The sequence below is a fragment of the Triticum aestivum genome, chromosome 7B (assembly GCF_018294505.1).
Source record: "Triticum aestivum cultivar Chinese Spring chromosome 7B, IWGSC CS RefSeq v2.1, whole genome shotgun sequence".
Lineage (NCBI taxonomy): Eukaryota > Viridiplantae > Streptophyta > Magnoliopsida > Poales > Poaceae > Triticum > Triticum aestivum.
The window spans coordinates 668,479,938-668,495,404 of NC_057813.1; the positions used below are offsets into that span (position 1 = coordinate 668,479,938).

Here is a 15,467-nt window from a genome sequence, read left to right on the forward strand (position 1 = left end):
CGCCGCTCATGTCAACATGAACTTCAATGCGTTCCTGGAGAAAACCAAGCTGAAAGATGATGGCAGCAACTATACGGACTGGGTCCGGAACCTGAGGATCATCCTCATAGCTGCCAGGAAACAATATGTCCTAGAAGGACCGCTAGGTGACGCTCCCGTCCCAGAGAACCAAGACGTTATGAATGCTTGGCAGTCTCGCGCTGATGATTACTCCCTTGTTCAGTGCGGCATGCTTTACAGCTTAGAACCGGGGCTCCAAAAGCGTTTTGAGCAACACGGAGCATATGAGATGTTCGAGGAGCTGAAACTAGTTTTCCAAGCTCATGCCCGGGTCGAGAGATATGAAGTCTCCGACAAGTTCTATAGTTGTAAGATGGAGGAAAATAGTTCTGTCAGTGAGCATATACTCAAAATGTCTGGGTTGCACAACCGCCTGTCCCAGCTGGACATTAACCTCCCGGATGAGGCGGTCATTGACAGAATCCTTCAGTCGCTCCCACCAAGCTACAAGAGCTTTGTGATGAACTACAATATGCAGGGGATGGTGAAGACCATTCCTGAAGTATTTTCAATGCTGAAGTCAGCAGAGGTTGAAATCAAGAAAGAACATTAAGTGTTGATGGTCAATAAGACCACTAAGTTCAAGAAGGGCAAGGGCAATAAGAACTTCAAGAAGGACGGCAAAGATGTTGCCGCGCCCGGTAAGCCAGTTACCGGGAAGAAGTCAAAGAATGGACCCAAGCCTGAGATTGAGTGCTTTTATTGCAAGGGGAAGGGTCACTGGAAGCGGAACTGCCCCAAATACTTAGCGGATAAGAAGGCCGGCAACACTAAAGGTACATTTGATATACATGTAATTGATGTGTACCTTACCAGTACTCGTAGTAACTCCTGGGTATTTGATACCGGTGCCGTTGCTCACATTTGTAACTCACAGCAGGAGCTGCGGAATAAGCGGAGACTGGCGAAGGACGAGGTGACGATGCGCGTCGGGAATGGTTCCAAGGTCGATGTGATCGCCGTCGGCACGCTACCTCTACATTTACCTACGAGATTAGTTTTAAACCTCAATAATTGTTATTTAGTGCCAAGTTTGAGCATGAACATTGTATCTGGATCTCGTTTAATACGAGATGGCTACTCATTTAAATCCGAGAATAATGGTTGTTCTATTTATATGAGAGATATGTTTTATGGTCATGCCCCGATGGTCAATGGTTTATTCTTAATGAATCTCAAACGTAATGTTACACATATTCATAGCGTGAATACCAAAAGATGTAAAGTTGATAACGATAGTCCCACATACTTGTGGCACTGCCACCTTGGTCACATTGGTGTCAAGCGCATGAAGAAGCTCCATGCTGATGGACTTTTAGATCTCTCGATTATGAATCATTTGACACATGCGAACCATGCCTCATGGGCAAAATAACCAAGACCCCATTCTCCGGAACAATGGAGCGAGCAACCAACTTGTTGGAAATCATACATACCGATGTGTGCGGTCCAATGAGCGTTGAGGCTCGCGGAGGGTATCGTTATGTTCTCACTCTCACTGATGACTTGAGTAGATATGGGTATGTCTACTTGATGAAACACAAGTCTGAGACCTTTGAAAAGTTCAAGGAATTTCAGAATGAAGTAGAGAATCAACGTGACCGAAAGATAAAATTCTTACGATCGGATCGTGGAGGAGAATATTTAAGTCACGAATTTGGTACACACTTAAGGAAATGTGGAATCGTTTCACAACTCACGCCGCCTGGAACACCTCAGCGTAACGGTGTGTCCGAACGTCATAATCGCACTCTATTGGATATGGTGCGATCTATGATGTCTCTTACCGATTTACCGCTATCATTTTGGGGATACGCTCTAGAGACAGCTACATTCACTTTAAATAGGGCATCGTCTAAATCCGTTGAGATGACACCGTATGAATTATGGTTTGGGAAGAAACCTAAGCTGTCGTTTCTAAAAGTTTGGGGATGCGATGCTTATGTCAAGAAACTTCAACCTGAAAAGCTCGAACCCAAGTCGGAAAAATGCGTCTTCATAGGATACCCTAAAGAAACCATTGGGTATACCTTCTACTTAAGATCCGAGGGCAAGATCTTTGTTGCAAAGAACGGATCCTTTCTGGAAAAAGAGTTTCTCTCGAAAGAAGTAAGTGGGAGGAAAGTAGAACTCGATGAAGTACTACCTCTTGAACGGGATAGTAGTGCAGCTCAGGAAAATGTTCCTGTGATGCCTACACCAACTGAAGAGGAAAATAATGATGATGATCAAGGTACTTCGGATCAAGTTGCTACTGAACTTCGTAGGTCCACAAGGACACGTTCCGCACCAGAGTGGTACGGCAACCCTGTCCTGGAAATCATGTTGTTGGACAACGGTGAACCTTCGAACTATGAAGAAGCAATGGCGGGCCCAGATTCCAACAAATGGCTAGAAGCCATGAAATCCGAGATAGAATCCATGTATGAAAACAAAGTATGGACTTTGACTGACTTGCCCGATAATCGGCGAGCGATAGAAAACAAATGGATCTTTAAGAAGAAGACGGACGCGGATGGAAATGTCACCATCTATAAAGCTCGACTTGTCGCTAAGGGTTATCGGCAAGTTCAAGGGATTGACTACGATGAGACTTTCTCTCCCGTAGCGAAGCTTAAGTCCGTCCGAATCATGTTAGCAATTGCCGCATACTATGATTATGAGATATGGCAGATGGACGTCAAAACGGCATTCCTTAACGGGCATCTTAAGGAAGAACTGTATATGATGCAGCCGGAGGGTTTTGTCGATTCTAAGAATGCTAACAAAGTATGCAAGCTCCAGCGATCCATTTATGGGCTGGTGCAAGCATCTCGGAGTTGGAACATTCGCTTTGATGAGATGATCAAAGCGTTTGGGTTTATGCAGACTTATGGAGAAGCCTGCGTTTATAAGAAAGTGTGTGGGAGCTCTGTAGCATTTCTCATATTATATGTAGATGACATACTTTTGATGGGAAATGATATAGAACTTTTGAACAGCATTAAGGCCTACTTGAATAAGTGTTTTTCAATGAAGGACCTTGGAGAAGCTGCTTATATATTAGGCATCAAGATCTATAGAGATAGATCGAGACGCCTCATAGGTCTTTCACAAAGCACATACCTTGATAAAATTTTGAAGAAGTTCAAAATGGATCAGTCCGCGAAGGGGTTCTTGCCTGTATTGCAAGGTGTGAGATTGAGCTCGGCTCAATGCCCGACCACGGCAAAAGATAAAGAAGAGATGAGTGTCATCCCCTATGCTTCAGCCATAGGATCTATTATGTATGCCATGCTGTGTACCAGACCTGATGTAAACCTTGCCGTAAGTTTGGTAGGAAGGTACCAAAGTAATACCGGCAAGGAACACTGGACAGCGGTCAAGAATATCCTGAAGTACCTGAAAAAGACAAAGGACATGTTTCTCGTTTATGGAGGTGACGAAGAGCTCGTCGTAAAGGGTTACGTCGACGCTAGCTTCGACACAGATCTGGATGACTCTAAGTCACAAACCGGATACGTGTATATGTTGAATGGTGGAGCAGTAAGCTGGTGCAGCTGCAAGCAGAGCGTCGTGGCGGGATCTACATGTGAAGCGGAGTACATGGCAGCCTCGGAGGCAGCGCATGAAGCAATTTGGGTGAAGGAGTTCATCACCGACCTAGGAGTCATACCCAATGCGTCGGGGCCGATCAAACTCTTCTGTGACAACACTGGAGCTATTGCCCTTGCCAAGGAGCCCAGGTTTCACAAGAAGACCAGGCACATCAAGCGTCGTTTCAACTCCATCCGTGAAAATGTTCAAGATGGAGACATAGATATTTGCAAAGTACATACGGATCTGAATGTTGCAGATCCGTTGACTAAACCTCTCTCGCGAGCAAAACATGATCAACACCAGAACTCTATGGGTGTTCGATTCATCACAATGTAACTAGATTATTGACTCTAGTGCAAGTGGGAGACTGTTGGAAATATGCCCTAGAGGCAATAATAAAAGGGGTTATTATTATATTTCCTTGTTCATGATAATTGTCTTTTATTCATGCTATAACTATATTATCCGGAAGTCGTAATACACGTGTGAATACATAGACCATAACATGTCCCTAGTGAGCCTCTAGTTGACTAGCTCGTTGGTCAACAAATAGTCATGGTTTCCTGACTATGGACATTAGATGTCATTGACAACGGGATCACATCATTAGGAGAATGATGTGATGGACAAGACCCAATCCTAAGCATAGCACAAGATCGTGTAGTTCGTTTTGCTAGAGCTTTTTCAATGTCAAGTATCTCTTCCTTAGACCATGAGATCGTGTAACTCCCGGATACCGTAAGAGTGCTTTGGGTGTACCAAACGTCACAACGTAACTGGGTGACTATAAAGGTGCACTACAGGTATCTCCAAAAATGTCTATTGGGTTGACACGGATCGAGACTGGGATTTGTCACTCCGTATGACGGAGAGGTATCACTGGGCCCACTCGGTAGTGCATCATCATAATGAGCTCAAAGTGACCAAGTGTCTGGTCACGGGATCATGCATTACGGTACGAGTAAAGTGACTTGCTGGTAACGAGACTGAACGAGGTATTGGGATACCAACGATCGAGTCTCGGGCAAGTAACATACCGTCTGACAAAGGGAATTGTATACGGGGTTGTTCGAATCCTTGACATCGTGGTTCATCCGATGAGATCATCGAGGAGCATGTGGGAACCAACATGGGTATCCAGATCCCGCTGTTGGTTATTGCCAGAGAGCCGTCTCGGTCATGTCTACGTGTCTCCCGAACCCGTAGGGTCTACACACTTAAGGTTCGGTGATGCTAGGGTTGTATGAATATGAGTATGTAGTATACCGAATGTTGTTCGGAGTCCCGGATGAGATCCCGGACGTCACGAGGATTTCCAGAATGGTCCAAAGGTGAAGAATTATATATAGGAAGTGATATTTCGGCCATCGGGAAAGTTTCGGGGTCACCCGGTATTGTACCGGGACCATCGAAAGGGTCCCGGGGGTCCACCGGGTGGGGCCACCCATCCCGGAGGGCCCCAAGGGCCAAAGTGGGGAGGGGAACCAGCCCATAGTGGGCTGGTGTGCCCCCCTTAGCCCACCCCCTGCGCCTAGGGTTGAAACCCTAGGGTGGGGGGGCGCCCCACTTGCCTTGGGGGGTACTCCACCCCCCTTGGCCGCCGCCCCCTTGGGAGATTGGATCTCCCAGGGCCGACACCCCCCTGGGGGCCTATATAAAGGGAGGGGGAAGGGGGGCAGCCGCACCCTGAAGTTCTGGCGCCTCCCTCCCCCTGCTACACCTCTTCCTCCTCCGTCACGTGCTTGGCGAAGCCCTGCCGGAGTGCTGCTGTTCCACCACCACCACGCCGTTGTGCTGCTGCTGGAGCCATCATCATCAATCTCTCCTTTCCCCTTGCTGGATCAAGAAGGAGGAGACGTCATCCGCTCCGTACGTGTGTTGAACGCGGAGGTGCCGTCCGTTCGGCGCTAGGATCTCCGGTGATAGGATCACGACGAGAACGACTACTTCAACCCCGTTCTTTTGAACGCTTCCGCTCGCGATCTACAAAGTGGTATGTAGATGCATCTCCCATGACTCGTTGCTTAGATGAACTCATAGATGGATCTTGGTGAAACCGTAGGAAATTTTTTAATTTTCTGCAACGTTCCCCAACACCATCATAGTTCGACCCACTATTCGGTATTCCTCGTCATACTTCGAACATCACCGAGCACCGCCGTTCATCTCGGTGTTGGTGAGCCCTCGTCGCTGTCTGTTTATTGGTGGTCAACCATTCATTTCAACTGGGTCGATCCCACTTGTTATCGACCCATAGGCCCATAACCCCTGCGTGCTTACCGCTTTGCTAGTGGCGTATTCTGGGTTTACACCATCGAAGTCACTTCCAGTCTAATTCTTTTTTAATTTTCAAATAGGTTAGGTTAATCAAACTTTAACGGGCTATATCTTGTTCATTTTAGCTCCAAATGAATTGATTTTTCTTGCTTAGTTGTTTATTGAAATGTTAGTACACTTGCTAGAATTTTTCTTGCTCTTTATGCTATTATATAAAATATTTTTCTTGCATCCCCTTTTAAAGTAAATTACTATTATTTATTGTAGAGGTCTGAAACCTTGGTGGTGAGCAATACTGCCTCTGCAACCTCTTTGGTGAAGGCAAGCCCTCTAAACTTTTGTTTGCTGTGTTGAAAAAGAATATTGGTATTTTGCATGTGTTTGAAAGATTATAAAAATGCATATTAGTTGTTATTTCCAAATGTTACTAAAATAAATATTTTTGTTCCTGAAAAAAATATGGATCTTGTGTGCTATGTTTGTTTCAGTAGCATGGCATGCTAGGGACAAAAGCATTTACATGTTTGCATCATGGTATTGTTTTTGTTTATGCATGTGGCTATGGTATGGTTTTCCTGGTGGATATGTCGAACATTCCTAGTGAGTTACATTGGTTGTTAAAAAAATTACAATAAGATTTTAGGCCATAAATGTCTGCAGAAAATATCCAGTTTCATAAAGATGCATCCCTTTTTGTGCCTAGCATTTGGGATGCCTTCCATTGTGACCCTGTGCCGGGCTGCAATCATGGCTGGAGACTATTTGGCGGTGAGAAGTTTTTGATCGGGCGCTTGGGGTTTGCGCGGTCGCGGTTTTGGTTTTTGACCGGCAGCTAGTGCTGCCCCAAATTTATCACTTGTGGAATTTTGGTTATGATAAAAAAATGATTGCCTTGCATATATTGGTGTATTGTTGAAGCATTTTTTGGACCCCAAAAAAGAAGCAATTGTAATTGGATTGCCATGCATTTTTATTGTGTGGAGCGTGCGACGAGGCAGCCGGCGAGGTACGACATGCGCACCGCCTGCCGGGAGTCTGCGTTCCCCAAGTCCGACGCAACGCCGAAATGGGTCCGCAACAACCCGGACCTCGCCGCCACGTGGCCTCTACCGCTCCATCACCACCGATCCGTAAATTATGTCCGAATTTTAATAAAATTCATTGTGTTTGATATTTTATCCGATGTCATCCGATTATTTTAAATCTACTTTGAAATGTATGCTTTGAAATGTATGCGATAGCACTGAATGGCAGGCTGCCGTGTCCGTGGAATGGTCTCGTGTTCTCGGACGGATGCGTTGTAGAAAGCCCAATTGATAATTCCGTATGCGTGCGTGGGCCGAGACCCATCTGTCTTCCGCACTCCCTAAAAAAAACCTGTCTTCTCCACGCCCACCACGTCAGCGATCCGCGCCGAGGTGCATCCAACCGTCCATCGCATACAGCAGCGAACGGCTGGGATCCTATCAAATCAATCGAGGCCACCGATCCGTGGCACTCACCCTCCACCAATCACAGAGCCTGCTCCCCCCTCCTATAAACTCGCCGCGCGGCCGCCGCCGATTCCCCACCAATCCCCCAACCCCCCAGCGAACCCCACCTCACAAGTCTCCCGTCGAAGCAGCAGCGGCATCCATGGCCCCCAAGGCGGAGAAGAAGCCGGTGGCGGAGAAGGCCGAGAAGACCACGGCGGCAGTGGCGGAGCTTCTCAGGGGCCAACCTGGGCCGTTGCCCCCCCAGCCCATGAATTTTTTCTGAAATACCCCTTAGTATTTGGCCCATATCTCAAGCAAAATCAGCCCAAAATACATATTGTTTGCCCCCCAGCCCATTGCCCCCCCTAGATTTCAGCCCAAGCTCCGCCACTGCACGGCGGCGAAGAAGACCAAGGCCGAGAAGCGGCCGCCGGCGTCCAAGGAGGGCGGCGAGAAGAAGGGCAAGAAGAAGTCCAAGAAGAGCGTGGAGACGTACAAGATCTACATCTTCAAGGTGCTGAAGCAGGTGCACCCGGACATCGGCATCTCCTCGAAGGCCATGTCCATCATGAACTCCTTCATCAACGACATCTTCGAGAAGCTCGCCGGCGAGTCCGCCAAGCTCGCGAGGTACAACAAGAAGCCCACCATCACGTCCCGGGAGATCCAGACCTCCGTCCGCCTCGTCCTCCCCGGCGAGCTCGCCAAGCACGCCGTCTCTGAGGGCACCAAGGCTGTCACCAAGTTCACCTCGGCTTAGATATTTTGTTCTCTGTCGTCCTGGTGGATCGATGTTGCTCTGTAGCTGTAGGTAGTGGTTCGTACCATTTCATCTTGTAACTTGTGTGGGATCACATACTGTTTCATGATCTGGAGGAATAGTAACAGTGCTGATTTATTCTGTTTCATGGTTTGTTCTGATTTATTTAGTAAATCTCTTCAGACAACGGCTCTGAACATGTGCAGATGCTTCTTTGTTTCATTTCTGAATTTCACTTTTCAACTATGGGTTGATGAGGCTAGTGGCCGTTTGGATTGCAGGCGAGTACATGTACAGGGCGACGTTGCGGCGGCTGGGGCTTCAGGCAGAAGTGACGGCGTGTGACGAGAATGTCGATTTCTTCAGACATAAATTTAGGTTCACTTCCTCTTAATTAGGCTGGGTTGTTCAGAATGTAGTTAGATGTTCAGGATGCACCATCTTGTAATTTGTAGGGACACAATGTTTCAGGATCCGGAGAAGCAGTAATGGTGTTGCTTTGATCTGTTTCATGCTCAATCCTTACCATGATCGTCCCTGTTGATTTTCAGTAAATCGTCATGGGAGAACAAGCGATTCTTTAGTAAAAGTGCATACCACTGTAGCTGATGTGGCGACGCATCTGTGCCATAGTTCATATGTTCAGGAAATCCACAACGAATAGTTCAATTGTCCACACATATTATGAGGGAAAAGAGGGCGTTTCAATCAGGACTTAAGCTACATTCCTGGTATCATTTTGCTGTTGTTGCAGCACAAAGCGTCTAATTTTTCAGACTGAGCGCGACATGGGTCTGGAACTGTTTAGGCAAGTGATTTTACCTCCGCAAGCGGCCGTGATTTCAGACTGACACGATTTTCAGTAATTTTGCACTGCAATATAGCTCAAGACAGACGCGCCCCGGTTTTCAGCACTTCTCCACTGCAATATAGCTGCTCTTGTGCAACAGCTAAGCAGCTACAGTCACTCCAGGATAGTATTTTTCCACGATCCCGAAAGGTTGCTTGGCTGCTTGCACTTGACAGTCAGAATCCACGAGCACTGCCGCCGGTTCAGGAATGTACGAGTGGTGTTGGATTTCTCTTCGTGTTCCAATTGCAGTGTTTTTTTAGGGAACCCCGTCAAAGGCAAGGTACTCTTGCGTATTGTATATAGATAGAAACAGCGGAGAAAATATATAATGGTCCGGTTTATATATATATAAGAAAGGGACAATGCTGAAAACTATATATCATAAACAAGGAAATAGAAAAAAAAACACAACACAAGGAGAAAGGACGCTCTCGAGGGCCATCATCGTCGGTAACGACCCTCCTGGATTATATCTGGCCATGGGCTGGGCCGGGCTGGGCTTGGGCCAGGCCTAAAAAGCCCACGGCAAAAAACTGAGGCCCAGGTCCTCCCAGGCCCTACCATCAGGCCTACTTTTCAAGCCCAAGCCCGGCCCATCTGGTAAAAAGCCCTCAAAAGCCCTTAGGGCTTAGGGCCATGGGCCGGCCTCTTCCTTAAAATGCCAATATGCCAAGCCCAAGCCCGTCCAGGCCCTGCTGGTGGGCTCAAAACTTAGGCCCAAGCCCGGCCCACGAGCAAGCCCATCAGGCCTAAGCCCTGGAATTTAGGGCCGGGCCTGGGTGGGCCGATAGGGCCGGGCCTGAGATGGCCAGGACTATCCTGGATGAAACCTTTTGCCCAACGTCTTATTCCTCGCCACCTTAACAGACCCTGGGTATGGGGCCCAACTAATGCAAATCTATGAGACTGAGTCGCGGTTGTTTTCATATTCATCAACGACGGATCACAGAAATAAAAACATCACATTCACCCAACACCGTGCGTCCGTGCCGCAACAAAGGCAACACCACCCCGCACAACTGTGCCACGACCAACAAAACCGGCCGCGCCGCCACCAAAGCAGAGATCGCAGGCCCGTACGGTCCATATCCTGCCAGATATGAGACCCTCCTCGGAAATAGCTGTTGCCTGACCACCACTCACCGCCATCCAACCTTAAAGAACCGCGCTCGTTATCCTTTTTATTTTTTGCGGGGAACTTTAGAGAGCATTATTAAACGAAGGCATTCGCTGGGCAGTCAGCCAGAAGGCTACTGACCAGGAAGCTAGGAGTGGAGTCCAGCCAGCCAGGGACCACTTTTAGCTTCCAGAGAGCATTCCACATCTGTTGTTCGTTTGTTGATGGTTCCGCTATCTGCCCTTCTTCTAGAGCTAAACGCTCTTTTTGATTCCACCGTCCACATAATCGAACCAGGCATGACAAACAGCGCCACGACACCTCCAGTACGGAGTCCCGCTCCGATGCCCGAGCAGGGACTCACGTAGCAGCCGCACACACCTTGACCTCTAGTACACGAGAGATCCATTCCTCACAGCCCACATCCAAACCGCACGCAACACTACCGCTGCTACGCAAGCTCCAAGCCTCCGAGCACATGCACAACATGACTATTGTCGCAGGACACCAGCACGCGTCCCAACTCCACCTTCCATACCACACCTCTGTGTGACAAGAATCGTCATCGCCTCCACACCTCCATGCACCATCCAAGCTGACCTCTACCGAAACGAAGTGCCCTGTCACCACCTTAATTGGTGCATGCTCATGATTCGCTAGCAGGCCCTCTACTGGTGACAATGCACGAGATTGGGTTGATTGGTTTCATGTATAAGAGATTGGGCTAGGCCCACTATTGCTTAAATCACCGTTCAACCATGCTCAAGAGAAAATGCTTAATTCAACCGATTTTAAGCGATCCAGTCCCACTAGGAGTGCAAAATGATCGATGCTAGGCACACAGGAGAAGGTGTGAGATGTTGCATTCCTGCAGGAACAATCAACATTTGTTCCATCACCCATTCCTCTCACTCTCCACTCTACTCCATCCATTCTCTCTTTCATCCACTTGTCTTTCCCATTCAGTTCCTTCCCTCCAACACCACCACCATGTTACCATGACTCCTTCATCGAGTGTGACGACGAAAGTGGTGTCAATTCCTTCCTTGACAATGAAGGAGGTGACGACTTCCTCCTCCGTGGCATGAATGGCCGTAATAACCTCGAAACCTTTGGGTAGGATGACATGGTTATATCATGCCATGTTGACGACTACTCAAGGGGTATTCAAGATTAGTTTAGTGACAAATCTAGGGCCCTCTTTCTTTTCCTCAAATAAATCTATGTTTTCATGGGTGTAGAAAGAGAGAATTTATAGCTTGAGATGGTTAACATAATGTAGGGGAACGTGGCACACTTTTTTTAACGACGCACGAACCAACCAAGATTACTATCAAGGTGCATGTAACGGGATCATGCCCTCGAAGATCTGTCAGCTTTGTGGAGATGTTGACAATGTCGTGAAGTCCTCCAACTCCCACAGATAGGTTATACCTCCCACCCGTGAGAGTTTTCCCTTACAAAGTTCTTGGACGCCTCCAAGGTATCCATGCGTACCGAAGTAGAAACACCTTACAACTCGTGGACCAACACCATGAAGCTGAGGGGAATCTAGATCTAATCTATAATAATGCTTCTTTTGACAAGATATTAGAGAGTAACTCCTACAACTAATATTTACAATAAAATCTTTGGAGACATCTTCTCCGTAGTATCACTCTTTGCAAGACGAAAATCTCCCAAGACGTTAGTAAACTACAATTGGACTGGAGCATATTGTTACAATCCTTAGTTCACCTACAGGAGTTTGATTACCGGTAAAGATTTCTGAAAGGCCCTTCAGTCGCCTATCCGAAAATATGGGAAGCTGGAACCACAAAATATTCACCATAACGTCAAGGAAAGATTCCAACTCCATGAAGAATCAAAATGAAAAAATGCAACATGACACATGAATCCATCAGAACTGTATAATCAGGTCTACAAGGACACATGCTTGTCTGGCTCCATGGCACCGGTACAACGAATCAAAGTAATCTTATGCATAAAAACAACACGAGTGTCATTAGATGTTGACGCAAACTACTAAGTTCTTGAAGACCTGAGCACCCATCAGCTCTTAATCCCAAGATGGCAACAGGAGGCGAGAGGTCGAGAGGTTTATCCCCGGCGACTAGGGCTTCGGCTTACGCATTCTGGACAATGAGTAGTATTACTGTACACTAGTACTGAAAGAATGGTGATTTGTAGAGGTCAAGTTTGTCAAATTCTCTAGAAAAATGTTACCCTTGTATATATTGCACTTAAAACCAACTACCATATCTTTCTCTCTCCCTCCCTCCCTCCCTCTCGCTCTCTCTCTCCCTCCCTCTCTTTCTCTTTGTGTGTGTGTCTCTCTCTCTGCTCATGTGAGTTCCAACCTTTTATCAAGCAACTAATGACAACATGAAAGCTATCTTAAATGTTACCACCCAAAGAAATTCAAAGCAAGGTCATTCGATGATCATCTAAAGAAGCTTAAAGCAATTACTATGAAGATCTCAGGATAGTAGGTGCCCATGTGCTCCTTTTGCGGGATTGAAATGCATAGAAGCAAAATGGTTGTTGCATTATCACATAAAATTTAATGTAATAGTACTCCTATATGTGTAGCCCTCTTTAAAGGCAATAAGAGGGAGAGAGATGGAAGAAGATCATTATTCACAAAGAAGCCATTCTTTGCAGCTGAAGCAGAACAAGGAGTAGAGCGCAGTCGTGGCTAGCATACACAATGCATAGAGGTTTTACCCTCTTTTTGCAATGTCATTAAAGACCCATACACATCCTAGGACTTGGAAGCATCAAGATTTATGATTGCATCAACTCGTGTATGTACATGAAGCAAAATCACAATTTTGCTCAACTGGAGATGGATTCTTAGCTAGGTGTGTGTGTTGGTCATAGAACTAGCATACTTGAGAGCGACATGACGCAACACTGCAATGGAGACCTAGGCTTCCCTCTTGTCTGAGCTGACCTCCTGCTCTGATGAACACAAGCAAATGGGCGTTCACATACATCTTCTCCTCATCGTCATTGGCACTAGTGCGGTGACCATTGAAGGACATATCCCGACATAGAACAAATTGACGTGGTGTGGTGGTCGCATTTCCTAGCTCCATAGGCTAAGGTAGACGACATACAATCAAGTGATGTGTGAGGCTATTTAGGGTTACAATCATTCAATAATGATACGGCGGGAGCGATGCTTATCGCTCTATGTCTTTGATTTTTTCTCTCCAATAAAGAGCCTTATTTATTGACTCAAAACATAGCATCAAGACAGTACAATCATAATGAGCACACACACGACATATGCATAACTAAGATGCACACGACTGACACCAACATACACAAATAGAAGTATATCGAGAAGCAAAAAAGCAAGTCATATAAGACCAAAAATTTGCTAAGGCGTTGGAGGAGAGCTATCTATGAACCGTGTCGCCGCCCATGTGGGGCCAAAATATCCCTAGTCACCCGCCTCTATCGCGCACACACCACCATAAACAATTGTTGGTTGTATCTAAAGAGTAAACCATGCACGGAGCCAGTGCATGCACATATAGAACCTGCTGTTGGAAATATGCCCTAGAGGCAATAATAAAATGGTTATTATTATATTTCCTTGCTCATGATAATTGTCTATTGTTCATGCTATAATTGTATCAACTGGAAACCGTAATACATGTGTGAATACGTAGACCACAACATGTCCCTAGTGAGCCTCTAGTTGACTAGATCGTTGATCAATAGATGGTTATGGTTTCTTGACCATGGACATAGGATGTCAGTGATAACAGGATCACATCATTAGGAGAATGATGTGATGGACAAGACCCAATCCTAAGCATAGCACAAGATCACGTAGTTCGTTTGCTAGAGCTTTTTCTAATATCAAGTATTTCCTTAGACCATGAGATTGTGCAACTCCCGGATACCGTAGGAATGCTTTGGGTGTATCAAACGTCACAACGTAACTGGGTGGCTATAAAGGTGCACTACAGGTATCCCCGAAAGTGTCTGTTGGGTTGGCACGAATCGATACTAGGATTTGTCACTCCGTATGACGGAGAGGTATCTCTGGGCCCACTCGGTAATGCATCATGATAATGAGCTCAATGTGACTAATGAGTTAGCCATGGGATCATGTGTTGCGGAACGAGTAAAGAGACTTCCCGGTAACGAGATTGAACAAGGTATAAGGATACTGACGATCGAATCTCGGGCAAGTAACATACCAATGGACAAAGGGAATTGTATATGGGATTGATTGAATCCCTGACATCGTGGTTCATCCGATGAGATCATCGTGGAACATGTGGGAGCCAATATGGGTATCCAGATCCCGCTGTTGGTTATTGGCCGGAGAACGTCTCGGTCATATCTGCATGGTTCCCGAACCCGTAGGGTCTACACACTTAAGGTTCAGTGACGTTAGAGTTGTTATGGGAAATTGTATGTGGTTACCGAAGGTTTTTCAGAGACCCGGATGAGATCCCGGATGTCACAAGGAGTTCCGGAATGGTCCAGAGGTGAATATTTATATATGGGAAGTCCAATTTCAGTCGCCGGAATGGTTTCGGGGGATATCGGCAATGTACCGGGACCATCAAAAGGTGTCCGGAGGTCCAACGGGTGGGGCCACCTGCCTCGGGGGACTTAATTGGGATGAATATGGGAGGGAACTAGCTCCCTAGTGGGTCGGTGCGCCCCCAAGGGCCCAAGGCGCCTAGGGTTTGGAAACCCTAGGGGAGGGGGGCGCCTCCACCTTGCTTGGGGGGCAAGTCTCCCCCTCATGGCCGCCTCACCCCTCTAGATGGGATCTAGAGGGGCCAGCTGAGGGAGTCCTGGATTAGGGGGTATTCGGACAGCCGGACTATATCCTTTGGCCGGACTATTGGACTATGAAGATACAAAATTGAAGACTTCGTCCCGTGTCCGGATGGGACTCTCCTTTGCGTGGAAGGCAAGCTTGGCGATTCGGATATGTAGATATCCTCTCTGTAACCGACTCTGTGTAACCCTAGCCCCCTCTGGTGTCTATATAAACCAGAGGGTTTAGTTCGTAGGACAACAATCATGATCATCAGCTAGCTTCTAGGGTTTAGCCTCTATGATCTCGTGGTAGATCAACTCTTGTAATACTCATATCATCAAGATCAATCAAGCAGGAAGTAGGGTATTACCTCCATCGAGAGGGCCCAAACCTGGGTAAACATCGTGTCCCCAGCCTCCTGTTACCATTAGCCTTAGACGCACAGTTCGGGACCCCCTACCCAAGATCCGCCGGTTTTGACACCGACATTGGTGCTTTCATTGAGAGTTCCACTGTGTGGTCACGATAAGGCTTGATGGCTCCTTCAA

The 15,467-nt window shown here is 46.9% G+C and overlaps 1 protein-coding gene across 1 annotated transcript; it reads left to right on the forward strand.

Annotated features, from left to right (window-relative positions):
• Nucleotides 1-7,489: 7,489 nt before the first annotated feature.
• Nucleotides 7,490-8,299, forward strand: LOC123158216 (histone H2B.3). Its single transcript, XM_044576294.1, has 2 exons — nt 7,490-7,601; nt 7,785-8,299. The coding sequence occupies exons 1-2, from the start codon at nt 7,552-7,554 to the stop codon at nt 8,149-8,151; spliced, it is 417 nt and encodes a 138-aa protein (XP_044432229.1). The 5' UTR covers nt 7,490-7,551; the 3' UTR covers nt 8,152-8,299.
• Nucleotides 8,300-15,467: the final 7,168 nt, after the last annotated feature.